Raw genomic sequence first — 26,594 nt, 5'->3', positions numbered from 1 at the left:
TTACTTGATGCACTTCAAATTTAGTATCAGTAAAGTTTTGTACAGAATGTACGCGAAAAAAGCAATGCTATTGATCCTGGCCGTCGGTTTCAATAGCAAATTGCAGAAGGCAAAACCCCAATAACATCTTCACTTGTTGATTAACTGCATGTGTGAATTATAGAGGCACAGAGGTAGACGATCAGAAGCCATTGCTTAGGAAGCAACAAGGTTGTATGCTATCTGAGTTTCTATTTCCGTTTCTGTTTCTGTTTCTGTTCCCAAAGGGATAAATAATCTGCTTGTCTAAACAAAACTGACCAAAGAAAACCCAATTTCCCCGATAAAATATATTACTACTGTAATTCAACGAATGCAACCAAAATGGAAGGCCATTTCTACAACTTTTATATAATCACAAGTTTAAAAAACTCTACGATAATTAAAACAGTGTTAAAATGTTGTATCAGATTTTGCCAGCTTCCAATCTAGAATCCACTACGCCATCTGTTACAACGTATTTGCCAGCTCCCATATCTTTATCATGCCATCATCACTTGCAGAGGCCAGCAGCCGGCGTTCCTGAAATTATCAACAGTATTTACAAATGTATCACAAATATTGCAAGTGCGACTTAATTACACCTACAGAAGTAAACAAAACAATTACATTCATTACAGAAAAACCATCCAGCAACAATTTACTGCTACATATACTTGTATTTATGGTAACCAACAACATAATTGGTAGTTTTCAAAATAAATGTATAAATGACAGGAAAGTAATTGTTTATAAAATTCACTTGGTACCACACCCAGACTTTTGCCTAATGAGATAATTACCCCTTAACAGAGCTCCCTCTCTCGACATTTAAGATGTAATCAATTTCAAGCTTTAACCACTTAAAGTGAATAGTTTAAATGTTGGCCCCCAGATGCACTAAAACTACTAAATAAAACTTCTATAAGAAAAAAGGAGATAAATAATAGGAAACTCCTGCTGCACATAGTTAAAGATAGTAGCTTAATTCAACAGTAGTGGGTTAGGAGTAAACCCTTTTTTTTTTTTTTCTTTCGGTGGTTTTGTTGTTTTTTTTGTTTTGGGGGGGGGGGGGGGGGGGGCGCAAACAGGAGAAAGAACAGTTTATGACCACATGTTCCTTCTTTGGAAGTCAAAGCTACAGGTTCACAGGCATCCTTACAACATAGCAGAAAGCTTGGTGGGTACACTAATAATTAGGCCATTATAGCACAAAGATAAATTCAGATAAAATCATTATCTGATAGTCAGAAGCCCACAATCTTCCTATCCACCCTCAAGATTCCCTCGAGTGAAAAAGAAAGTGATTCATTTGAGGATGCAGTATTTTTCCTACACAAATAGATTTGTATGTATGTTCATGTGTACAGGTGCATCTGCATCCTACAAAAACTCTGTAATTTCGTGAAAGAAATCATACCCCAGGGCTCCATTGCACTGAATTGACATCCATGTCATGGGCCTTTTCCTTCTTCAACAGCATTTTATATGAAGGTCCATCAATCTGCAATTAAACCACACAAAAAAGCCAGCTCAACTGATTGTTACTATCCAAAAATAAGCAATGGTGATAAACGAAGAAATGAAGAATCATGAATTCACAATTCAAAGGATATAAATTGTCTTGAAACACACTTGCTTTATTTTCCCAAATAACTCTCCCATGCTGGGCATTCAATAATTAAGTCTTAGTTCAGGTTTCAATGGTCAAAATGATCACCAGGTTGATCTCTCAAAAGATTCAGTTTAAATGAACCAAAAAATTATCTATGCACATATCATATTGCAACTTTATAAAACTCATATATGATCAACAGGGCAAAGTAAACCTCAGGCTGAAACAGACAAGACTTCAAACAAGATAAAATGACAAAGGCAAGGATCCATGTTGCCCATCCATATCAAACCAGTTAGAAGTTGGAACATGCTCATATTAGGTGGCTCCCAAATTACTGACAAAAGAAGCCTGCTGATCGCAATTGACCAACATATATATCACCTAATTAGTACCTGTTTTGTATGGCTTATCTAGTGGTTATAAGTGCTTATTTAATTCCATAAGTTCTTTTCAAAATTTTTGTTACTGTTTGGTTGTTTTTTGAGTAGAGCTTTTGAAGATTAAACAACCTATTTAACCTTTATTAGCAAAAGGGAGTAAAGGTTGAAAAGCTTTTTTAGAATATTAAAATGTCTAAATGTACTTTACTTATTTGACAATCTTATTTCATTCCTTTCATAAATAACTTTTAAAAAAGTTCCCTATTAAAATAAATTTGTAAATTTTAATAAAAACTATCATTGGAAACCAAACTACTAATTTTTTGTTTTTTTGGTAAAAGCTCAACCAACAAAAGCACTACTTATACCAAATGGAATCTTATGGCAATAATGTCCCACTTTTAAATATTTCCTCCTTCCTGCTAGAGACCAAGAAATCAGGAACTGTAGGATAAATCCTGATGATGTACCAAATTAGTAAAGAATAATTTTGCAATGCATTAGGGACAACTCATGGCACAAGACAATTTTGAGGTTTAACGTCAACAATGGAATACTTCTTGATGGATGAGGAGACAGGTGCATTAGTCCATGAAGAAACCAATTCCCTTTGATTTTTTAAGACTAGGTCTTCAAAAGCAATGTCAAGCTAACACATAGAGGAACGTATGAAGCATTCCATGAGCTGAACCAAAAAGCGACGATATGAATCAGCATTACACATCAACCCAGTTTTAACATTCCACATGAAATTTTGATTTTATGAAAGAGATAGATAGGCACAAACATCTTAAGTTCTACTTAAAAACTTTCTTCCGCCAAAGCATTGAAAAAGAATATTTATTTTATGAAAGGCAACAGGCATGGAAATATCTATCAGCGTTATTACTAACATCAAGTATAATAATAATAGGGCAGTTTCCTGAGCATTGAGAATAAACAAATATAATGAATAAGAGAGTATGAAATGATTAAATACCAAATCATCTTTGCTCTCCACAAAGAATTGTACAGAATCATCAGCTGCTCCACTGGCAATAATACCTTCCCTGCCATATTTGCATACCACATACAGATTAAATAATCTTCAGATCAATAGCTAAAAGAAAAAACAATAACCGAGTTTACTAAATGGGAAGAAAGCAAATAAAGAAGCATGCAATATACTTGTCATGGAGTTTTATCCAGTCTTCTTCATCATTAAATAATTAACTAAGTTGTAGAGGAAAAAGAGAATTTCATTTGAATATTTATGACGCAACAGATTTTAGAGCCCATCTAGAATTAAAAATTAAGAAAATATAGAGCACAAAGAATGAATAAATCGCTACCTTGACCAGTGAACTGAAAAAATTGTTCGATCATGATAACCTGAGATGGTACAAAGATGTCTCCTGGAAAATCCATAACAAGGACTCCATTATCAGTACACGTATAAAGAAGTTAAACCAGAGTTAGCCTACAGTTTACCACTCTATCTAAGACAGCTAACAGTAATACGGAACCACCAGATTACTTTCAAGTCCATAAAGACGCATGCTATAGATGATATGGAACAAAATCATTCATACTATTCGGTGTCATAAAGGACACCTCCATTTCCAGTTAAAAAGTGTGCTAAGTACCCATGGCAAGAATGCTCAATGAATTATTATCAATGTCTTAAAAATGAAAAAAAGATATAAATACCATTAAGGATCAAGGACACATTCTATACTTTCAATGCAACCATAGCTGAGTGGTCACAATGGAAAGGTTCCAGCAGAAAAAGCATTAAGCAGTAAGCATATTATCATAAACATAATGTACATCCAAAAGTAAGACAGTGCGTTGATTCTTTGCAATATGATGAATTACAAAAAACCAAAACAAAAACAGGAAAGAGTTAGAGAGCATGTACGACAACAATGTCAAGAACAAGTAGCAGAAGATCCATAAAAGTACAATTTGTAAACCTCCACATTTCAGCCTTGTGAAAGCAAGAGATTCGGAAGTTGAAATGTATGTCTAAAAGTATGAATGTACCAAATGAAAAGGCCAATTCATAGTAGAAAAATCTTAATCCCCTGATTTAACAGACATGTCTCGTATTTATTCAAGTTATCAGCAAAATTCTGGTAGGATGAAAGAAGCGACTTCCTTTTTAGAAGTGGTGCATAAGATTTTAGGATATTTGTATCTCCATATGCAGGTGAAAATTTGTCAGAAGGTAGCTTCAAAACATCAGATTTTCCTAAGCCATTCTCATAAAAGGGAAATCATAAGACAATTGAAAAACAAAGGATGAAAAGTAGCGTTACTAGCATATATGGTGCCTACTTCTTGGTCTTAAAAATATTTACAACGAAACCAGTCATACATGATATGAAAATATACCAACTTCATCAGACTGTATCCTATATATAATTCAAACAAGAAGCTCCAAAATACACAAGGCAGCATGTTTCTCACCAAGAGGCATAGCCATCACCAGATTGCATCCTTGTAATGTCCGCCCCCCATATCTTTATTGTAAGATCATCACTGCAAAGTTGATCAAGATTTTAGTTATTTTGCTAATCTGTAAGTTTGCAAGAAACTTCCTTCTCAAGGCTAACCACATGCCGCTGGAAATTACACTAATCTGTGAGAATCACAATCAGACTACATCTTCACATACCTGCAGCTAACCAGTTTGTCTCCCTTGGCATTAAATGATAGGGCCCAAATGGTAGAAGAGTGACCACTGATAAGAAAACCAGGCTTCTTGAGTTAGAGTTATTCAACTCATCATACTGCACCAAGAATCATTCATACTGCTAAAACTTTGAAAGCTAGAGCAGAATAACTCTTTAGAGTCATCACTTAATCATATGTGTATAAAAGGGTGACATAGAAGAAAACATAAAGAGTAATGAGAAAGTAAAAGAAGCAGGAAAAGCAGATACATCGAAAGAAAGGTTGGGGTATAATACTTGTTAGATTCACTTATGGTTTGAACACAATGCCAATTATCACTATCAGTATCCTCTGCCCACCAGACCTGCAAGCTTGTATTACTGTTCAATCAGATCATTGAATTTGCAAGACAGAAGACAATTAAACATTTCTATAACTGAAAAGATAGAGGAAGCATTTCAGCCATGCAGTACCTTAATAGTGTTATCATAGCTACAAGAAAATAAGACATCCATGGTTGGATGCCATTGAACCATTTTCACATCTTGCGCGTGTCCTTGCAACACTGAAACACACTCAAATTCATTTCCTGGCATTACTTCCCAAATCCAAACAGATTTGTCTCGACCACATGTTGCAAGCAAAGTACCAGATGCATTCCAAGACACACTTTTTACTTCATTTTCATGACCCTAAACACCAAATGGAAAATTCAAAAAGAAGAATCTCAGAAGAATATTAAACATCATGTATGTAATAAATTAATTAAAATATAAAAAGAAAATTGAAGGACTTTGGCAGTTGTAATTGATTATTGAAGTATTGATACATTCATAATTTTCTATTGCACGCAAAAGTCAATGCCCATTGCCAAGCCAGTGAACCTTGGACGGAGGCATGGGTAGTGCCATCCAAAAAAAAAGGTAAGCAAACAAAGGTTAAGTCTGTAACTATTGTTCTCTTGCTTAATTTGAAAGTACCATAGCTTGAGTGATCAGTAAATACCCCTTGTACTTGGCAGCTAATGTTTACCACCACCCACCCACTTTATACTTAATAGCTAGTGATTCCATATCCCAGCAGGTAGAGATTAAAATTAACCTCAATTCCAAAAATAACTTAGATAGTTCGAGAAGGGGGGGGGGGGGGGGGTGGAGGGAACTAAACAAAGAAGCACATGGCAAGCATAGAAACAGTAATACCTCTAAAGTGGCGACACATTCATAATCACCCCCAACATCTTCCCAAATACAAGTGGTGGCATCGAAACTCGCAGTGGCCAACAATTTCCCTGAGGGCGACCAGGCACAGGATCGAACAGTTCTCGTGTGCATTTCCTCCAAAACTGCCTGCGGAATCCCATTATTTCAACACGAACTTAACATACGAAGACTAATTCCAAGATCTAACATATCGCAATCCCTTTTTGATCAACACAATATTAATAACATAAAGACACTATTAGATTCAGAAACAAAAGATGTTGTCCAATAATCACATAAAAACAAACAAAATATTTTCACTCAGCACTGACACTAACACCAGTATTCAGCTTAATTCAGATTAATCATTTATTTAGTTCACATAGATAAATCAGATTCTAAACTAAGCCTAAACAGAGTCTAAAAAATAAATAAGTAGCAAGTTTCAACAATTCCATTAGGCTCTTGATAACTGATAGTAAAACAAGCTTTATGAGAGACAAAAACAAACATGTAAGACAGCGTTTTTAGAAAATCCAAAAGGATGAAGAAGATAGTCAAATAAATAAAAATCCAATAGTTTATTGTATAATTTCTACTATAATCATTGCGTAAATAATATAATTCAGCTAAAGTTATGACAAGCATTTATATAGTCAAAATGGAAGCAATTAATTTCTAAATTTAATTTGTAACACTAACACAGAGTTTTGAGAGAATTTATTGAGCTAAAGAGTAAAATAAGAAACCTTGCAATTCCAAGAGCGAGAGGAGGCGCTCTGCTCCCAGATTCGTACGGTCTTATCACCACTACAGGAAGCAAAGACCGGCGCAACACCGTCGACGCCGGCGGTCGGCTTCCAAGCGAGGCTCCAGACTCTGTCGGTATGGCCTTCGAGTGTTTGAATCTCTCTCAGCTCATAATTTCCGTCATCCAGAAACTCCATTGAACGAACTGTAAATAACGTTAATGATCGATTTAACTGTTCCTTTTGGATGATCAAAAGTAGCTAACTAGCTCGCTGTTTAGGTTGATTGGTAACAACAAACAGTGAGCAGCCAACGCTGCCGAGGGACTAGAATAAAGTTTAAAACCAGAAGCTTGGGAATGGCACGCGCTCGGACCTTTCGAATCGGGTGCGGTAATTACGGGTGCTTGTGGTTTGTTTCGTCAGGCTGCCTCTTCATGACTGTGTAATGTCTTAAATATCCTTGCCTATGAATCATTATTTCAAATCACCCTTTCATTTTTCTTTTTGACAAATAAATCACTACTATTATTAAGAGATTTGACCTTTTTCCTTATCTGTCTTTTTCTTTCTTTTTTTTCCAAATTATGAATTGAAAAATCTTTGAAAGAGCTTTGCATAAATTAGTCATAAAAATGCTAATGTGTGCACCCAAAGGAGCGATTTATGTAACTAAAATTGCGGCGAAATGTGATAATAGTACGTACATTCGCTAATGTGTGCACCCACTGGTACTTATACTCGAGACTTTTTATGTACGAGTAAATTATATTCTCAAGTAGGGTTGGCAGAAAAGCTCGGGCCGGCCCAGGCCCGCATCGGCCCGGGCTAGGCCCGCGGGCTTTAAGCCCGGCCCGTGGCTTGAAATTATGGGTAAGGGCTCAAAGTTAATAAAGCCTATAACATATGGGCTCAGTCAAGGGCCTAAATGAAAAGTCCGGGCTTAAGCCCGGGCTTTATAATAAATAATAAATAATATATATATAATATTATGGATAATGGCTTTATATATATATATTAAAAAATGTATAATATATTATAAAATTGAAAAAATAATTAAACAAAATAATAAAAAAATCGAGCAAAGGGAAAGGGCAAAGGTTTTGTCACAAAATGTCAAAATTCCTAAATCGGTAAATCTCTATTAGTTTTTTTTTTTATATTAGTGGTTGATTTGTACGTTGTGTACGGTATTTATATTGTTAGTATTTTTATATTTTGTGTTGCTAATCATGTATTAGAGAATTATATTTAAGTTTTTAGCCTATTGTAGTATTATGTATTGGTTAATTATGTTTTGAAAATTTATAATTTTATTTTTTAAAAAAAATTTTTAAAATTTCGTAAAAGCCCGGGCTTGGCCTGCGGCCCGGCCCAGACCCGTCAAGGCCCGGCCTGCCCAAAGCCTGCTCAACTTAGATGGGCTTTGAGAGGGCCTGGACTTATTTAACATTATATGGGCCTGGTCCTGGGCTTGGTAAAGCCCGGCCCAGCCCCTTAAATTGCCAACCCTATTCTCAAGACTTTATACAGTGCTGTTCCACTGAACATCAGGCAGAACAACCATTAATCTACAATGCGCTACAAGAAGTTCAAAGTCAAGCCGAGTCAACAAAAACCATTTGAGCCCCGCCCATAAACCACAAGCCCAATAGCCCAGCCCGTCAACAACAAATCCCAAAACTGATCATCGCTTACTACAGCCTCATTTGACCTATTCTCTGCGATCGAGATCCCTCTGCGAACCCTAAATCAATCACTGTATTGCAGATCAATCAGAGCGAATCGAATTCCTGAACGAACAGCCATGGAGTATACAACCAAACGAAGCCAAGGAGGCCTCCTCGAAGGTCTTTACAGAGTCATCATGCGCCGCAACTCCATCTACGTAACCTTCATCATCGCCGGCGCTTTCGCTGGTGAACGGGTATAAATTCAATAATCTTCATTTAATTAGAAGTTTTTACATTTCGTTTTAACGTTTTACTTTTTAATTAGTCAGTAGCATAAGAAGAAGCGAAGTAAGTTTGGATTTTTGTGTCGTGTTACAATGTGTATTCCTATGAAGCTTCATAAAATTGATGTATAGTTATTTTCCATATTTTATTATGAAATTCATAATAGAATTATTTGATTGTTTTGTAATTATCATTGGGGCAGTAGTGTTCCGTTTGGCCTGTAATAATTGATTCACTGGGTGCAGGCTGTGGATTATGGGGTTCGCAAAATCTGGGAGCACAACAATGTTGGGGTAATATGTCTGCAGCTTTCATATTTATTCATTTATGCACATAAGTTACTTGTTTTGATTTTCCAGATGGAATATACAACTTATGTTTGCTTAAGATGTTGGTCTTTGCAAATCTGTTTTCTATTACTTTAAAATTGCGTACTTGCTTGTCTATTTGAATTTAGAATCTCAAACTGTCATTAGTTATTGATGTGGGATTACAATGGACTGTAGATTACTACTAACTTCAGCTCTTTTTTCATCACCAATTTTTAGCATTCTAGTTAAGGAACTCTTTTGTTGAAGCTGGAAATGATATTGTGTGTTAAGGACATTGGGACATGCATTTCCTAGTGAGTCGTTTGTTTCGGAGGGTCTTCACTCTTTTGTTCATTGTCAGTTTATTTAGTAAGAGTGACCTTACATATGCATCTATTTACATTGCATAGATTTAGCTAAAGAGAATATAGATTCTTGCCCTTAAATTTTGTACTAGGTTCAAATGTGACCGCCTTTTTTTTTTTAAGTGAATTCTTATTATTATCTTTGGTTTATAAGATGCTTGTTACTCCTGTGCGTATATCTATGTTGATGGCTATTTTCCATTTCAATTGATATGTAAAATATGTTGGTGGAAATTTTTCATGGTAAGCACAAATGATTAAAATTTGTCATTGAGGTAATCAAGCCTCATAATGGGCATGACATGAGCTGAATGTTTAGTCTGTTAGAAGTTTTAATAATCCTGTATGGAAAGATTGAGCCATGTCAATTGCATGTGGGTGATTGTCCATAAAGATCACTTTGATTTTTTTTTTTTTAATCACCTGGAGGTTGCTGGATTTTGTGACCTTAAAACAGCAGTTTGTAGTGCCTTCACTGACTCAACTTTTGATGTTCTGGTACTGTAGAAACGATATGAAGACATTCCAGTTTTGGGGCAAAGGCAATCAGAAGAGTAGTACCTCTCCTGTTCATTCTGAAGTTTTATATAAAAAATTTGAAAGGGGCGTCCAATGTAATGGATAGCTGTTTTATGTTGCAATAAATTTTTTGTATGCTTGAGTGCATCAGACGTGTTTTTCAAGCTTGGTTTCAATCAAATAGGTTTTGGAGTTATTGAATTGATGTGAATTGCGTATTGCTTCAACTATTTGTCCGAGAACGTGTTCTTGCACTTGTTCAGTTTATAGAACATTAATTTGAATTGTATCCCATTTTGTTTTTCTACCCTTTTTTAACTTGCTATTCAACAATTAATCTATGCGCTTTTAAGATAGTTGAAAATAGAATAGCCAATGGCTGGAAAGAGTAGACTGATACTGTGCATCCTACAACCTAAGTAAGGAAAAGGCTGCCTGTGACGATTTGAAAAGGATCTATGGAGATAGAAAGTGAACATCAAGAACATTACAAGGAGTTTTCTCAGTAGTTCTCTAAGGTTAATTGGGAAAAACCCAAAAAAAAAAAAGTATGATTCATTCTCAGTAGTCCTAGTATCTCGAGCAAAAGCTCTGGATGAACCATTCCCAGCAAGAATAATTTTTTTTTAACTGTGATTGGATCAATAACAAACACTACTGGAATAGAATCCAAGTTATAAAAGCTGCAGACTTTCCTGTCCTCGCTCTCACTCAGTATGATAGAGTCGATACCAACAGTACCGGCACATAAGAGAACTAAACTCCTTTATAGATTGCAAGTTCACTAGGAGCCATTTGTCTTCACCTTTTCAAATGAGCCATTGCAAGAACATCTTGTGAGCTGCAGAGCCTGGGTTGGTTACTAAATTCTTGTCAGGCTTGAATTAGCAATTTTTGCAGGTGGAGCATATGATGAAGGCGGGGGGCAGTTGCATCAGCTTCATAATTAACCACAAAGAACAGCAGAATGGCGTCATTAATCTTCCAACTTGTAGCCTCCAAGAATTTGCATAGCAGTCTGAGCAGTTGAGTGAACGACTCTCTGCTCCTCAATTGCTGATTCCATGCTTCGGAGAAGAGAAAGAGAAACAAGTAGACGACCCCTATTGTTTCAGCGGAAGAAACTCAAGAAAGGAACTACTACACGTTTTAATTGGGTCGGGGGAAATACAAAAGACAAGAGTGAGATTGAGAAGTGAGTCGGTTATGGGTAAATAACGATTTTTGTTTTAACACCCTTCAGTATCCTGATGAAAGCACTTTTCCTCTTAAATTACATTTAAAAATAAATTAAGTCTAATTGTACAATCTTTTCTTCTCTATTCATATAATTACTTCTAAGATTTGAATTGCCAATAATTAATAAGTCTTCATATGTTAAAATAATTTAATTTGCAAGGAGGAAGGAAAATAGAATATTATAAGTTTGTGCAACTCAATTAAATTGACTGTTGATTTAAAAAAAAAAATTGCATTGTTGATGACTGTAGAATTTACAGAAAAATAAAACTATAGAATTTGAATAGGAAAATATAGATAGTTTAATTAAACTTTAATTACAATTACATTAGTAGATCAGTCTTATCAAAATATTAAAGGGTGCTAAAAGCAACACATGTTGTTGTCAATTATTTCAAGACACTTTTTTATTTTCGAGAATGAAAACCCGTTTCTGAAAACAGAACCGAACAGACACTACACGAGGGGTGTAAAACAGCACGTGCGAAAGCTTATAGCACGTGACTAGGGTTTTGTTGAAGCTTCCCGTTTTATCCCTTGGTGGTTAAGTTTGCCCGCTCTCCCTCCCTCGGCTGCCTTCTTCGTAACTCCCCGTTGCAGGTTCACTCTTTCTTCCGCTCGCTCGTGAGCCGTGACCTTTGAAAAACTATTTCATTCTCATTGCATTTAATATCCTTTTTATTGTATTTTATATTTTACAGCAACGGCAGATTCTAATTAAGTAGCAGCGACCATAAGGTGCTCATTCCTTTTTGCACTGCATTTTTATTTTTATATTTACCATTTTATTTGTGACTATGCGTGACAAATGTAATTTGAATTAGCAGTAGTAAACTATCGAGTGAGGTGCTGAGAGAGGCGGTCTCCACTATCTGTGGGGACGCAAAAGAAAAAAACCGCAACTTTGTTGAAACCATTGAGCTTCAAATTGGGTTGAAGAATTATGATCCTCAAAAGGACAAGCGCTTCAGTGGGTCTGTTAAACTTCCCCACATTCCTCGTCCTATGATGAAAGTGTGCATGCTTGGTGATGCCCAGCATGTTGAACAGGTAAATTTCTTGGTGATTTATTTAGTCTATCCATGTTAATTGTGAATAACGTCATCAAAGAGCTCAATGCCAATGGATTCTATTGGCTTGAACTGACATTTTCTATCGTTGCTTTGACTATGGTAAATTTGCTCTATGATATTTGGATTTAGCCACTATGCCAGGATATTCTTACTGTTATAGGAATTTTTGCAACCTGAAACGTTAAATTTGTAACTTATGTTTGTAACCTTGGATGTTGCAAGTTTTACGTTTCACATTGCAAAAGTCTTATACTTATAGCGATGCCCCTGTATAAATTCCAAACGCATCATAGTTTGCGTTCTTGCCAATATGTGATTCTATTTATTTATGGAGCCTATTATATCCTAATAGGAAATGTTTTATGGGATTGTCAAATGCACGTATTCGCTAATTGTTAGCCCCTGACATTTATATATGTGGACTTCTATTCTTTATGGCAAGTGTAGCTTGGGGTAATTATGTGCTCTCTGCTTGGTGTAAAAAATAGTTCATATATTTAGGGTATTTCAATCATGCAAAGCTTGTAATTAGCTCATACTGTCAGAGAAGTTAGTGAAATATGCTCGATTTTCTATTTATGATTATTGTTTTCTTTTCCAAAAACTGCAGTGTTATGTACCCTTAAGTAGCAAAGTGTTGCATTTTGCCCTGCTGATATAGTTAAAGAAAAGTTTCGGTATGTAGTTTGCAGCTAGATTGTTATCAGTGTTATGTACCCTTAAGTAGGAAAGTGTTGCATTTTGCCCTGCTGATATAGTTAAAGAAAAGTTTCGGTATGTAGTTTGCAGCTAGATTGTTATGTGCTTGCACTATTCACTTTCTTGGGACCGGATCAGCGACCGATCATTACGCGGCATTTCTGTTTTGTGTAATGCTTGTCTTCTTTTGCCATAGGCTGAGAAAATCGGTATGGACTACATGGATGTGGAAGCACTCAAGAAGCTTAACAAGAACAAAAAACTTGTTAAGAAGCTGGCCAAGAAATATCATGCCTTCTTAGCATCTGAAGCTGTCATCAAGCAGATTCCTCGTCTTTTGGGGCCTGGCTCAACAAGGCAGGCAAGTAGTTATATTTGTGATAACTTTGATTGTTGATTATCCTAAATGAAATTTAACTTCGACACTTAGTCTTCTGTGGATCAAGAGCTAGAAATCAAATAAGGTTTTGGTGGGTAGGGATCTAGTTAATTCCTACAAGTAGCTCCAGAAAACTTTTTCCTTGCAAAATTGATCCATAAGCTAGTAATCATTTGTTTTACATTATCTGCATAAATCAAGCTGTGAATTTCTACTTTATTGAGTTGTGGAAATGAGTTTCTGTTTCATTTATTATTTTTGTTCAATGAGAGGAGTGTCTTTGGTTGTTCTTGAACTGTTTTGCCCAGATATATTTGCTATTTATATTTGTGAGGTCTAGGTTCTGAACTTAAAATTTTGGCATTGTTTTGGTGAATGTATTATTCTGATTAGTAATGAAATGTTGGATGGTCTAAACATCCGTCTGGATGTTATATTTGTTTCTGGCTTCATATTTACATCTGTGACTTTGTGGATGCAGGGAAGTTCCCAACACTGGTGACTCATCAAGAGTCCCTGGAAGCAAAAGTTAATGAAACAAAAGCCGTGGTGAAGTTTCAACTTAAGAAAGTTCTCTGTATGGGTGTTGCTGTGGGTAATTGCAGTATGGAGGAGAAGCAGGTTTTCCAGAATGTGCAGCTCAGTGTTAATTTCCATGTTTCATTACTGAAGAAAAATTGGCAAAATGTAATTTCATTAATCCCCGTGTCAATTTAAATCATTTGACTTGCGAAAATGATGTATTGCATCTACAATGCTTGAGCTTTGACAATTATCACATATGAAATCATAGGTTTCTTATTTTTGTGTGTTTGGTTTACGTGACAACAGGTAAGATGTTTGCACCTGAAGAGTACCATGGGGAGACCACAACGCATCTGCTAAAGATCATTGGCTTCCCAGGAACATGAAAACAATTTTGAACTAGATGTAGGACATTCTTTTCAATTGGCTTTCGATTTTGATCTCGCAGTCGATTCTTTTGTGGCTGAACCAGGACCACATTTCAGAATTTTTTTTTTTTTCAAATTTGTCCATTTCATACACTTCCTTCTTTTATAATGCCCTTTTATATGATTTTGTCGCAGACAAATTATTGCTTGAAATTCCAGAATGAACTCTTGTGGAAAAAATTTTGTGCCAATTTGTGGGATCATAAGATCTGATAAAATTGAGATGTTATCTCTATAAGGCACTTTGTTGATGCTTATTATTTTTCAACAGTACATGTATATATAAAGTGCACATTTACAATGAAGATGTACTTCAAAATTCCACTATGTTAGCCACTAGAAAATCATTACACTGATTTTGGACTGGTATCTCATCGAAACCAATCTTGCAGTTCCTGCTATTATTTGCCAGCATGGCAGCAGCAGATCATGGTTGCCTACAAACAGCTAAGGAGAAATAGTACAATATAAATTCAATTCTTGATCCGCAAATGTGATGTAGTGTGAAGATGGCACGTGTCTGAACATGACATTCCTTGTTGATAGATAAGCGGCACATGCTTCAGACACCAAATGATATAGTAGAGATACATATGTCGCAGAAAAAGGGGGAAAAATTACAGAGATGGATCTGATTCAAATGAATTGTAATGGAAAAAATTGAAGTAGAAAAGTTGATTCAAAGATCCATTATAGCAAAACTTAGATAGTCTCTCAGCCAAATTAAAAGTATGGTATCATGGTTCATGGAATGGGAAAAACTACTGTTTCACCATAAAGGAACTTTTACAACTGCATCCGCCCACTGCACTAGGATTTGTACTCACCTGGACAAAAGCACAAGACATTTTAAAGATAAGACTTTGACCCCTCGAAAAACTGGCAAGAAGTAAAACATAAATTTGATCACAGAAAGCAGTCTTACGACATAGCTGGTAGGTAACATCATAAGTTTATACAAGTGCATAATACAAGAAAGGTAGGGCTTACTTGTGACTCCGTTTTGTATGGAGGTGCTGTAGACATGTGTCTGTATACGACATAAGTTTATTTCCTCTTTAACAATTAAAATTATATTCATCTCACCAGTTAATCATCAAAATGCATAATATCATCATTCTTATGTTTTCCTGCAAGTGTTTTTGCCTTGTTTTTCTAAGGCAGTGCTGGTGTTCAAAGCATGTTTGATACAAGTTGAAGGTTTGGAAGAAATATCGTAGATGATAAAAAAAATCAAGTATAGTGTTCGTATGTATCACTGATATTCACTTTCAAAATAATACCAAATAGTACTTTGCAAAGTAAACTGTACGGTATGGTCTTGTTCATATGCAATTTGATGGGTTAAAGGGAGGGAAAAATCAAGTGGTACACCACCAAGGCCTCTTGTCAAGGATTTGCATAGAAAATGTTAGTAGGTATCCCACAAGCAATGGAGATACTTCTGGGAAACGCAATCCTCAGATGGAATTCTTACCTATTGTACAAGATAGCTTACCAACTAAAAGAATTTCAATCAAGGTTCTTAGGTACTAAAGAGAACTGCTAAAAATAACAAATGTAAACACAGACAACAGGAGAAAATGCCTTACCACGAATGCAGAGCGGATCAGCTCCTCAACGTAATCAACAGTTGCCCCCTTTACAAAATCATATGAAATATTATCAACCACCAATTTAACTCCATCCTTCTCAAAAATCCTGCAGGTCATTACCAAATATGAGTAAGAAGCATAACTAACTAGAAGCTGATCAACAATAATTTTGAAGTGGAATCTTTTAATTAAATTGGTGGGAAAGACCTGTCATCAGGGTTGATTTTATAGTCCAAATCAAAAGCATATTGGAAACCAGAACATCCACCAGTTTCCACACCCAACCGAAGCATAGCTTTATTGTCTGATGTTTCACTGGCTTGGAGTTCTTTCATTCTCTGCAAGGGATAACTAAAGTTAACAAATATTATATGACACAAATAACAGCAAACATATGCATCATGAAGATCAGATGCACAAATAATCAGAAAACAAAAACAGGATTTTTGTACATCACAATCTATGATGGGCACCCACACAAATAATCGAAGTAAACATAGAGTACAAATGTACATAATTAAAGCTCTAGAATTGATTAATTGTGTGAAATAAGCCAATATCAGCACCCAATTGTTTGTAAAAAAGAACATAATCAGGTTCATAACATGAAATGCGAATTGATTAATTGTGTGAAATAAGCCAATATAACTATTTTAAGAACGAAAAAAAATGAAAATATCAGCACCCAATTGTTTGTAAAAACGAACATAATCAGGGTCATAACATGAAATGCCCAGATACCTAAGACAAATTAAAATTTTAATAATAATTCATCCACAACAAATATTCATGAAATGACAATAAATAAAGGAAAAAAAAGCGTACTTTGATGAAATTATCAGTCATGTGAATGGAATCTAAAGAAGGGGAAGGAGACTCAGAAGATGAAGGAGAAGAAGAAGCTTCGTTAAGAGCGGCAGCAGCAGAAGAAGGAGATGAGCTGAGAAGCCTATGGTTTTGTCGTAGTCGAGCAGCAAAGTATGGGACAAGGCGTTGAATCAGCGATCTCGACATGTCGTTCGTTTGTTGCTGTGTTTCTCTTCAGAGAATCATCCAACGGTCGGTTTTTAATAGTTCCGTTCTATTTCGGTTTCTCTCTGGCTGCTTCTTCGACATGGGGATGAAATTTCAACAGCAAGTTTGGAAAGGCTTGTGCCTGCCAAGCAACCTTGCACATCCACATCAACTTATTTTTGTCAATTTTTCATCTCACCCCTTATTGTTCTTCTAATTTTAAATTATTCCACAGAATAATAAACTATTTCAATTATTCATATATTTATTTACATGTTTATTTTCTAGAAAACTGAAAATAAGTTATTTGTATATTTGTGTAAAATTAAGAAAAAAACTAGTAATTTAAAAATTATACTTAAGTATGAATACACACACTTTGGGCTTTATACAGAAAAATGATTTCTTACTTGTCATTAGGCTCATTCAAAATTTAGTCCAATAATATAAAATTTTTACATATTATATGTGATATATTTTATTTAAAGTATTTATTTGCATCAAATTATTAATATATGTAGAAAGAAAGACCATTTACAAAATTAAAATTAGAAAATAAAAAGACCTTTAACCATGCCAAAATAAAATCAAAGGTAGCCCATTTGTGCAAATGCCCTTTTTTTTTTCCTAAAGCATGTACTTTGCAAAAAAAATTGGAAAAAAAGAACCACTAACTATGCATCTCCATTTTTCTTTTTTGAAAAATCAACCATCGTAAAACTTTACTTTAGACATGAGAACCCATTCATTTTTCAATAACATTACACATAATATTTTCAATTTTAATTCACAAGTAGGTGTTAGATGACTCGTCATTTTTCATTTCATATGAAGATGACAAGACGTTCTATTGAAATAAACATAAATGACATGACATTCACGGCATTTGTATAGACGTGAAGCACAAATGGTATGTGCTGGCACACAAACTATTTATGATCCATCGTTTGAATTTTGAGTAAAACAACCCGCATTTACTTTATCACGTAAACGGCAGGACGTCTTCATCTATTAAAATGAAGTCCACATGATACTAATGAAAACAACAGATCGTTTGTCTTTTAACAATTAAATAGAATAATAAAGTATTTTAATTATTCATATACTTACATGTTTGTTTTTTCTCCAACACTGGAAATAAGTTATTCGTATACTTGGGGAAAATTAAGGAAAAAACAAACTTTAGTTTGAAAATCATGCCTAAGTATGAATATATACTATGTTGAATATACATGTACTTTAGGATTTTTATAGGAAAATCATCTCTTACCCTCTCATTAGATCTATTCTAAATTTGTTCTAATAATCTAAATATTTGTACGTGTTATATGTGATATATTTTATTTGAAATAATTATTTTTCTCATAATATTGATATATGTTGATGGAGAAACTATGCTCTTTTTTTTCTTTTTCAAAAAATTAACTATCGTAAAATTTCGCTTTAGACATGGCAAGCTGTCTATTCCTCAATGACATTACACCCAATATTTTAAATTTTAAAGATGACCCGTCATTTTTCATTTTATCTAAGAATGACATGACATTATTTGGTTTTACAAGTAAACGATGTGGCATGCACATCATTTACATGAACGACAAGCATATACAATATGCGTTAGCGTATACTAACTGTGACATGTCATTTCTATTTTGAGAAAAACAATTCGTCGTTTACTTTATTTATGCTTGGACGACAAGACATCTTCTTATTTTACTGGACAACAACACATTATCTATTAAGTTGAATTTTACATGATTTTCATAAAAGGAAGAGATTGTTTGTTTTTTAACAATTAAATATAATAATAAGTTATTTAAATTATTCATATATTTTTTACATATTTGTTTTCTTCCAACACTAAAAATAAGTTATTCGTATATTTGGGTAAAACTAAGGAAAAAATAACTTTAATTTGAAAATCATGCTTAAGTACGAGTATATACTATGTTGAATATACATATACTTTGGTATTTATATAGGAATATGATATCTTGCCCTTTCGTTAGGCTCAGTCTAAATTTGGTCCAATAATCTAAAAAATGTATGTGTTATATGTGATACATTTTATTTGAAATATTTATTTTTCTCATAATATTTATATATATGGATAAAGAGACCATTTATAAAACTAAAATTAAAAAAACTGAACGACCATTAGCTAAAGCAAAATAAAATCAAAGATAGTCCATTTATCTTGAAGGGTTGTTTTGTTTGTTTTTTCTTTTTAAAGCTTGTACTTTACAAAAAAAAAAAAACACTACTAACTTTGCTTCCCTATTTAATTTACAGATAAGTTCTAGACAGCACATCTCATAATATTAATAAAAATAATAATAACAATAATTAATAATAACTAAAATAATAAAGTTAATAAAATTTTATAATAATAATAATAAATGTTAATAATGATAATATTAATAATAATTAATAATAGTAATAATAACAACAATAATGATAATATTGTTAATAATGATAAATTAATTATTTTTATTAATTATTAATACTATGGGCATTTTGATAAATTGATTCTCATTCCAATTTCTCATTCCCATTTATTTTACCAAGTAAACACATCAATGGCATTCCACCACATTCTCATTCCCATTTATTTTTACCAATTAAACATTGAAATCTCATTCTCATTCCAGCCCATTCAATTCTCAGTCCATTCTCATTCCACCTAATTCCCATTTCATGAAGTAAACGCACTATAAGAGCTAAAGTGATGGAGATGTATTGTAGAGCTTGTGTAGCGCACCAATAAGAATAAAGTTAAAAAAAGAAAAGAAAAGAAAGGAGAGCCAAGTCAATAAATATTTAATAACAGTTAATTTTTTTTTTCATTTTTTTTCTCAATTTTCATTTTGTAATTTTTAATTTAAGTTTTATTAATTACTTAAAAGGTGTCATTGATCTTAGCTTGATACGTAATTACAAGTGATCCTAAATATTCTATTGCTGTGGGTTCCTGCGTAATTTTATCAAACATGGTGACTTTATTGATAATTAACTGAACAGAAGCGAGTAAGTGCTTGTGAGTGTTGCCAAATTGCCGATGGCCTCAATATCTGGCTTAATAGGAACGCTTCGTCTGCTTCTCCAATCGTCATTTCATCGAACAGTCGATCGTGGATCCAAGGGTACGGTGAGTCATTTCACTGCATCTGCATTTCCGTTGATTTTGATTATTTGCCTGTTCAAAATGCTTCAGTTCTGATCTGATCTGATCGTTTCAATTGTCCTGATATCAATTTCCATGCTCATGCTTTTCTGTTGTTTAACTGATCTTGCTTTTGTCATGCTGCTACCCTTTTTCTAATTTTTTTTTTTTTCAACCAACTTGCTTTTTCCTTTTGCATAAACCCTTATAATTTGTAAGTTCTATCAAGCTTATTAGGCAATGAAATTACAGATGACGGAGACATAACTCAGTTGCTGTAGCATTTCGTAGAAAGAACTTACTTTATTAGGGTTATACAGAAGCTTAACCTTTGATTGTAGTACCTTTCTTGATTTTTAGATTACATGATAAGCTTTATTTGTTGTGGGTTTTGGTAGTAGTAGATTATGATTAGGGTGCGTTGATTTGAATTTTGACACTAAGATTTCCTAGCGTGCTAGTTCAATTCTATATGTCACGGTTAGAGGAAGTTAAGAAAGATTAAAGTATTACATCATATTTATTTATTTTCATCATTTGTATGCCTTTTTCTCTGTGTTTCAAAAAAAAAAAAGCCTTTTCCTTTGAACAGATCAAATGCTCTATTCTTGTTGATTTGAATGGATGTTTTCATCTGCTAGGAAATTAAGCAGACAATTAAGTTCTCACTGAAAAGGATGCAGAGTGCTGATGTATCCGGTGGAGAAAACAGGTTTCAAGTCCGAAAATTAGAGATTACTGACAAAAGCAAGGGTTTCATAGAGCTTCTGCAACAACTCAGTGTTTGTGATTCTGTATCTGACAAGCAATTCGAAGAACGATTTCTAGAGCTGAGCTCCTATGGTGATGACCATATTGTTTGTGTGATTGAAGATGATCGTTCTGGGAAAATTATTGCAACTGGGAGTATATTCATCGAAAAGAAGTTTCTGAGGAACTGTGGAAAGGTTGGGCACATAGAAGATGTTGTGGTTGATGCAAGTGCTCGAGGAATGCAATTAGGTAAAAAGATTATCAAATTCCTTACCGACCATGCTCATGCTGTGGGATGTTATAAGGCAATTCTTGATTGCAGTCTCGACAACAAAGCGTTCTATGAAAAATGTGGTTTGAAGCAGAAAGGGATTCACATGACAATGTACTTCGTTTGAGAAACATTTGTCATTGATGCTATCATTTTCACTTACAACACCAACTGTGCAAATTTCTTACTTAAGTGATAGATTGTTCTGCAGAATTTTTCTAATTGGAATGCTGAGTTTCCAACTCTGAACTCGCCTCCAATAGCACAAATTTCTTATGATCTCATTAGCTCATTAGCTCATTAGCTCATTGGCATTTCTTCTCAAATTATGGCCTCTCTTCCAGTTTTAGTATCCATGCAAAGTTTTTTTTTTTCTTATTTTTGGTTGATTTTTAGTTGACAAATGATGGTCTTAATCTCTAAACCACATTGCCTGTGGAGTTTCTGGCAGAATCGGCGAAGGTAACTGTTTGTCTCCTTAGGACTCAAGTTGCTGCATGGCTTTTTTTTTTGATTTTCTTCCCTTAGCTTGAAAGTCCAGGAAAGATTCACATCAGCTGGTACCTTACAATCTGTCAGTGAATTGACCTGTAAATTTGTTTATGTTGTGGGCTCACGGAAACAATATAGATTCTGAAATAGATTAATTTTTAGCATTTATCTTGTAACATGATCTATGACTAGTTAAAATTGTAATGTTTACTTTTGAAATTTCAGAAACTCTATGCTCATAATGATACTTTTGTTTAGGAGCCCTCAAACAAGGAGAAAGACAATCTTGTTTTATCATTGTTATAGATGGGAAATGTTCCCATTGACCACTTTCTAATTTTTAATATAAAAAAAGACCTCACTTCAATTTTTCTTACAATAGCAACCACTTACAAAGTTCTGAGACTAAATTATCCCTAAATTTTCAAAACAAAACACACAAATATTTCGCCCAATATTCACCTAAAAACATCGCCCGAAATATGCTCACACGAAGTTCATTCACTTCCGGTGTTTCTTGAGTTTCGTCGAGTTTCTTCACTTCCAACGGCAATTTCCTTCACTTCCAGTGGCGTGTGTGAGTTATTTTGCTTCCAACAAGATTCTTTACATACGGTTTCTGTGGCTTAGGTACTTTCTTGATCTTTTTCATGAATTTAAAATATTTTTTTTGTTAAAATTGCATGCTTGATTCATCATTGATCATAGTTAATCACTAGGATGTGTATTGGATATGAAAATATAAGAGTTTTTTTAAGATTAAGATATTTAATAAATGGCACACCTAGTGTTTGTTTAAATGCTTCTAAGAAATTATTAATTTAAACTTAAAATTATTTTGAGGTTAAAGAAAAGATTGGTGTGTCGGCCAATCAAGAACGTGGATGGTTGCCCGTGTTGCCTAAAATTTGGCCATGTCAAGCTTGGGCAAGGCGGGCGGCTTCTCCCCATCATCCAACCAAATGGTCATGCATGGCGTAAGAGGCTAAGCAACGCGGGCGACATGCTTGCGTCGCCCAGTCATGTAAATAGGTGACAGCATGATTTGGTTGGGCGATACATGATGTCGCCCATGTACCTGCGTCACCCGCTTTTTGGGCGACATCAATTGAATCTAGGCGACAAAATTGTGTCGCCCATGTATCGGGCGACGTAGGTACATGGGCGACAGCAACTGAACATGTTGTCGCCCAAGTTTTCTGATTGTTTCAATTTTTTTCTTTAAAATATTTATGATAATGCTGTCGTAATTTATTGTTTAAATATGTCCGACAAGCAGATGCATCCCTGGTCACTGAAGATATCAATCGATGATAATTTTCCAAGTTGTGTTTCAAATTTAACGAGATTTATTTTTGTCACTACGCATATACAAAATAAGTTAATTGATAGTCAATTTGGGCTATTCAAAAAGTAAATTTTTGGTCATTTTCTGGTCATGGGGGATCCTAGATTTAGCGGCAATCTTGTACACTATTTGTTGCTTAGACTAGTCGTAAAACAAGTTGATGATGAGTACCAAAAGTGGTTTAGGATTGGCAATGAGATGTTACGTTTCTCTCTTCAAGAATGGTGCTTGGTGACAGGATTGAAATGTGGCAATGTGGAAAGTTTGCACAAAAAACACTTTAGTTGGCGAATACGTGATCAATATTTTGGTGGCAGCACAATACTTTAAGCTTAATGAATTAGAATACAAGTTTGATGATTTTTATTTCGCTAACATAGATGACACAGACGCGTTGATGATTGCCTTATTCTATTTTCGACTCAAATGTTATATGTTTCTGCATGCATATTATCTGCATTTGTATTGATAATATTGTCATCAATTGGATCATTATGGGAGCGGAATGGGGAGTAGTGTTCAAAGGCTGAAGTTTGAATTGATGGCATCAAAGGAAGCTCTATCGGAACTTTAGGAGTTGTCGTCACATAAATAGGAGTGCACCCATAATTAATTGGATCAAAGTTCATACGCATAATCACTCTCACCATTTCATCGTCCACTATGTCTATAGGCAGTGAATCAATGGGTTGCGTCGCATGAGTTAATTTCACATTTGTCTTTACTGTGAGGGAATACTCATCTGGACTTTTCTTGAGAATTCCATATAACCTTGTAATAAAATGTTCAAATGTTGCATCCTTTTGGAAACAAAATGCAGTAACTTTTCCATGCTCATACTCCATACTACCATCTTCCAAAGTCTCCCACGCTCCATCAAAATACATCTTAAGAACTATCGACTCCATTAACCTGATGTAAAATAATAATACTACTTTATATTAAAAACACTGCAAACAATAACATTACTATATTAAATAAATAACTAATTATCAACAAATTCGGATGATCTGGGTGACAACATTATTGCCCAGATGACAGAATTGTATATTAATACGTCGCCCAAGTGACGAATACCAAAATCCAGGCGACATGTACATGTCGCCTGAGCGACAAGTCATTCTAAGCTTGAGTGACAGTTTTGTCGCTAGGGCGATAAGTACTTGTCGCCTGGATTCTGGGTTTCGTCTTTAACATCGTTCAAAACTCATTTTCGTCGGATTTTGCCAAAATTTTACTAATTTAAAAATTTATGACCTCATATTAATCATTTAATGTACTCACATTGTAATAAAATGAGCAGCTGATCTGTTGTATAAACCCAATCACAAAATAAGAGATAAAGATTGAAGAAATACTAACCTTAACTTCTTATTATTCTTTAGTTTGTTGCTTGATTTTGTCTTCAATACTTGAATAAATATATTAATTTGATGATTGTGAGATAAATAAAAGGGAGGTTGAGTGATAGTTGAATAATGTGGGATATGTGAAATGAGGAGTGTTTTGGTGGTGGGTGTAGATGTTCGGCTGTTGTTTGGGAGTTTGATAATATTGGGCAAAATATTTGTGTATTTTATTTTGAGAATTTAAGGGTAATTTAGTCTCAGAACTTTGTAAGTGGTTGCTATTTTAAGAAAAATTAAAATAAGGTATTTTTTTATATTAAAAGTTGAAAAGTGGTGAAATGAGAAAATTTCCCATTATAGATTCTTTGATCTGTAAGTCAATAAGATTGATTAGCTTTTTAGGTTGTCTAAGCATTCAAATTATTACGCCAAATCTTAAAGGTCATTCCATCAGTAGAAGGGCAAAACCAAAATAATAATAATAATAATAATAATAATAATAATAATAATAATAATAATAATAATAATAATAATAATAATAATGATAATTATTAATTAACAACAAATTAATGAAGTAATAATTATGGTAATTTTGTATGGAGAAAGCTTTTAATAGTATTACACTTTCCCATATCTCAACCAAATTGATCCATTGAATGATATGATGAATTAATAAATATTTTAAGTTGATTTAATCATGCCAAATCTAACAATAAATCCATTGTTATTACTGTATTAATCTTAAAAGAAAAAAAATCCAAAATAGCAGGGGAGAGAAAAGCTATAAAAAAAATATAAAAAAATAAAAGGAAATAAAATAAAAAGGTTCTCAAGGTGGTACGTGGCAGACGCCAATCGGTTGACTTCAAACCGTATCAATGCCATCACAAATGAAAAGACCAAAAGCGCCTCAACGAACTTCATTGTTCTTCGTCCTTCGTTCTGCACCAATTTCAAGTTCTGTAAAACCCTAAGAAAATTTTAAGACAAATAGAAAAGAGAAATTTTCATCCTACTGCAGTATTATAGCAAAAGTAAGCAAAAAAAAAAAAAAAGTTTTTGAAGCTCAAAATCAACATTTCTTTTTTCAAATATGTAAATATTTGAAGCGGACACCAATATCAAATTGCACATATTGCGATTTTCAGTCATAACGAAATGAGTTTGCACAAATGGGAATCCGACCCGCTCTTTTCAGCAGCCGAAGTTGTTCAAGACTCCACCGACAGGTCAGTTTTTTTTTGTTTTCAAAAAGCCTTTTGAAAGTACTTTTTGTTGCTTTTTGGGAGCAAAAACTCTCGAATTTAGCTTTTAAAGTGCTTTTCAAATCCTTTTGATGAATTGATTTCTGGGTTTCGTAGAATATGTATGTCTGTTTATATTTGGAGATAATGGAGAATGGTTGTTAAGAACTGGCTTAGTTGCTTTTTTTTTTCTTTGGCGCAATTTTTATTCCTACTTTTTGGGAAACATTATTTTTCTTTGATTTTTAAAAATTCCCTAATGATGGATTTCATATCTGTTTGTTAGCTTTCATGCAAAAGTAATGGGTTTAGGAAATAAACCTTTTATGTGTTTGGGTTAATCTTTATATTTTTGTAATGGTTATAGCTAGTGAAGCATGAGTAACTTTTCTATCTAAATCCATATTCGATTTTGTGCTTTATTTCTCAAACTATATTTACTGAGGTTATAGTTATAGTACTTTGCTTGTTGTGTCATTGTATAATGCAAGCTAGAATTTTTTTTTTCCTTTTTTTGGGAAAAAAATGAAAATACATTCAAGCTTTGAGCTGAAAAGTAAAAGAAGTTGCATTTGGATTTGTCTTATTCAAAGTTAATGCAAAATTGTAGTTTGTTTAGCTTTCTTATTTTGGGAAGCCATTAAAGTTTGTTCAACTTTCTTCTTTTGAAGAGTGATTAGTAACTTCACGGGGGGTAATTTAATGGTTCTGGGAATATTAATCTGGTTGATAATTTTCTGATATGTTGTTCATTTTGAATTTTATAAGAAGTGTATGTTCTTGAACTACAATTATATTTAGGATGGAGTCCGTATACCGCCTTCTTTTGCACGAGCAAGGCCTTGTTCATGCTGAACATCCAGACTCAAGGTTGCTAACATCAGTAAATTATCATAGGCGTGATCTTGCGACAATACTTGAAACCACAAAATGGCAGGTATTAGTTATTGTCAAACTTTCAGTTTGTTGCTTTTGTTATCTTATCTAGGCTGTTTTCTATATTCAGTTGGAAGATTTTGAAAAAGCGGTTAGTTTGTCGGCTGTTATGAACAAATCTCAAACTACAGAGGATGTGATTGTTCGACATACTCAGTTTATTGGAGCCATTAGAGAGCAAATAAATCAAGTGGAGAAAAGCTTGGAGGACTCCCTCGTGGGGAAATCCATTAGAAACTCTGAGTGGGTCAACTTAAATAAGCAAGACAGAGATGGGTTGGCATATTTTCTTTTCTGGTAGAAACCCC

The 26,594-nt window shown here is 34.1% G+C and overlaps 6 protein-coding genes across 8 annotated transcripts; 4 read left to right on the top strand and 2 right to left on the bottom strand.

Annotated features, from left to right (window-relative positions):
- Positions 1-305: 305 nt before the first annotated feature.
- LOC18039533 (protein CIA1) lies at positions 306-7,069 on the bottom strand. Of its 2 annotated transcripts, XM_006430144.2 has the most exons (10): positions 6,626-7,068; positions 5,877-6,023; positions 5,148-5,366; positions 4,971-5,038; positions 4,676-4,741; positions 4,468-4,539; positions 3,348-3,410; positions 2,996-3,065; positions 1,439-1,522; positions 306-561 (listed from the first exon to the last, which is right to left on the bottom strand). In XM_006430144.2, exons 1-10 carry the CDS (start codon positions 6,821-6,823, stop codon positions 490-492), a joined length of 1,059 nt encoding a protein of 352 aa, XP_006430207.1. In that variant the 5' UTR covers positions 6,824-7,068; the 3' UTR covers positions 306-489. The 2 variants fall into 2 exon arrangements, with proteins under 2 accessions (XP_006430207.1, XP_024037865.1); XM_024182097.1 differs by lacking the exon at positions 5,877-6,023 and having other exon boundaries at positions 6,626-7,069.
- Positions 7,070-8,288: 1,219 nt separating this feature from the next.
- LOC18038462 (cytochrome b-c1 complex subunit 9) lies at positions 8,289-10,081 on the top strand. The gene is made up of 3 exons (XM_006430141.2): positions 8,289-8,552; positions 8,829-8,876; positions 9,767-10,081. The coding sequence occupies exons 1-3, from the start codon at positions 8,433-8,435 to the stop codon at positions 9,815-9,817; spliced, it is 219 nt and encodes a 72-aa protein (XP_006430204.1). The 5' UTR covers positions 8,289-8,432; the 3' UTR covers positions 9,818-10,081.
- A 761-nt stretch (positions 10,082-10,842) lies between these two features.
- On the top strand, positions 10,843-14,340 carry LOC18038243 (60S ribosomal protein L10a). The gene is made up of 5 exons (XM_006430140.2): positions 10,843-10,973; positions 11,842-12,067; positions 12,986-13,154; positions 13,650-13,855; positions 14,000-14,340. The coding sequence occupies exons 1-5, from the start codon at positions 10,843-10,845 to the stop codon at positions 14,051-14,053; spliced, it is 786 nt and encodes a 261-aa protein (XP_006430203.2). The 3' UTR covers positions 14,054-14,340.
- An 82-nt stretch (positions 14,341-14,422) lies between these two features.
- LOC18038242 (iron-sulfur assembly protein IscA-like 2, mitochondrial) lies at positions 14,423-16,871 on the bottom strand. The gene is made up of 4 exons (XM_006430139.2): positions 16,542-16,871; positions 15,924-16,054; positions 15,714-15,822; positions 14,423-14,948 (listed from the first exon to the last, which is right to left on the bottom strand). The coding sequence occupies exons 1-4, from the start codon at positions 16,728-16,730 to the stop codon at positions 14,883-14,885; spliced, it is 495 nt and encodes a 164-aa protein (XP_006430202.1). The 5' UTR covers positions 16,731-16,871; the 3' UTR covers positions 14,423-14,882.
- A 2,854-nt stretch (positions 16,872-19,725) lies between these two features.
- LOC18038183 (glucosamine 6-phosphate N-acetyltransferase) lies at positions 19,726-21,718 on the top strand. 2 transcript variants are annotated; one of them, XM_006430136.2, is made up of 2 exons: positions 19,726-19,878; positions 20,535-21,718. In XM_006430136.2, exons 1-2 carry the CDS (start codon positions 19,789-19,791, stop codon positions 21,042-21,044), a joined length of 600 nt encoding a protein of 199 aa, XP_006430199.1. In that variant the 5' UTR covers positions 19,726-19,788; the 3' UTR covers positions 21,045-21,718. The 2 variants fall into 2 exon arrangements, with proteins under 2 accessions (XP_006430199.1, XP_006430200.1); XM_006430137.2 differs by having other exon boundaries at positions 19,807-19,873.
- A 3,278-nt stretch (positions 21,719-24,996) lies between these two features.
- LOC18038182 lies at positions 24,997-26,587 on the top strand. Its single transcript, XM_024182622.1, has 3 exons — positions 24,997-25,335; positions 26,152-26,287; positions 26,357-26,587. Exons 1-3 carry the CDS (start codon positions 25,265-25,267, stop codon positions 26,585-26,587), a joined length of 438 nt encoding a protein of 145 aa, XP_024038390.1. The 5' UTR covers positions 24,997-25,264.
- The last annotated feature ends 7 nt before the right edge of the window (positions 26,588-26,594 follow it).

Source organism: Citrus clementina, unplaced genomic scaffold, assembly GCF_000493195.1.
Source record: "Citrus clementina cultivar Clemenules unplaced genomic scaffold, Citrus_clementina_v1.0 scaffold_6, whole genome shotgun sequence".
NCBI lineage: Eukaryota > Viridiplantae > Streptophyta > Magnoliopsida > Sapindales > Rutaceae > Citrus > Citrus x clementina.
The sequence above is the reverse complement of the archived record's forward strand: the minus strand, read 5'-3'. Positions and strand labels throughout refer to the sequence as shown.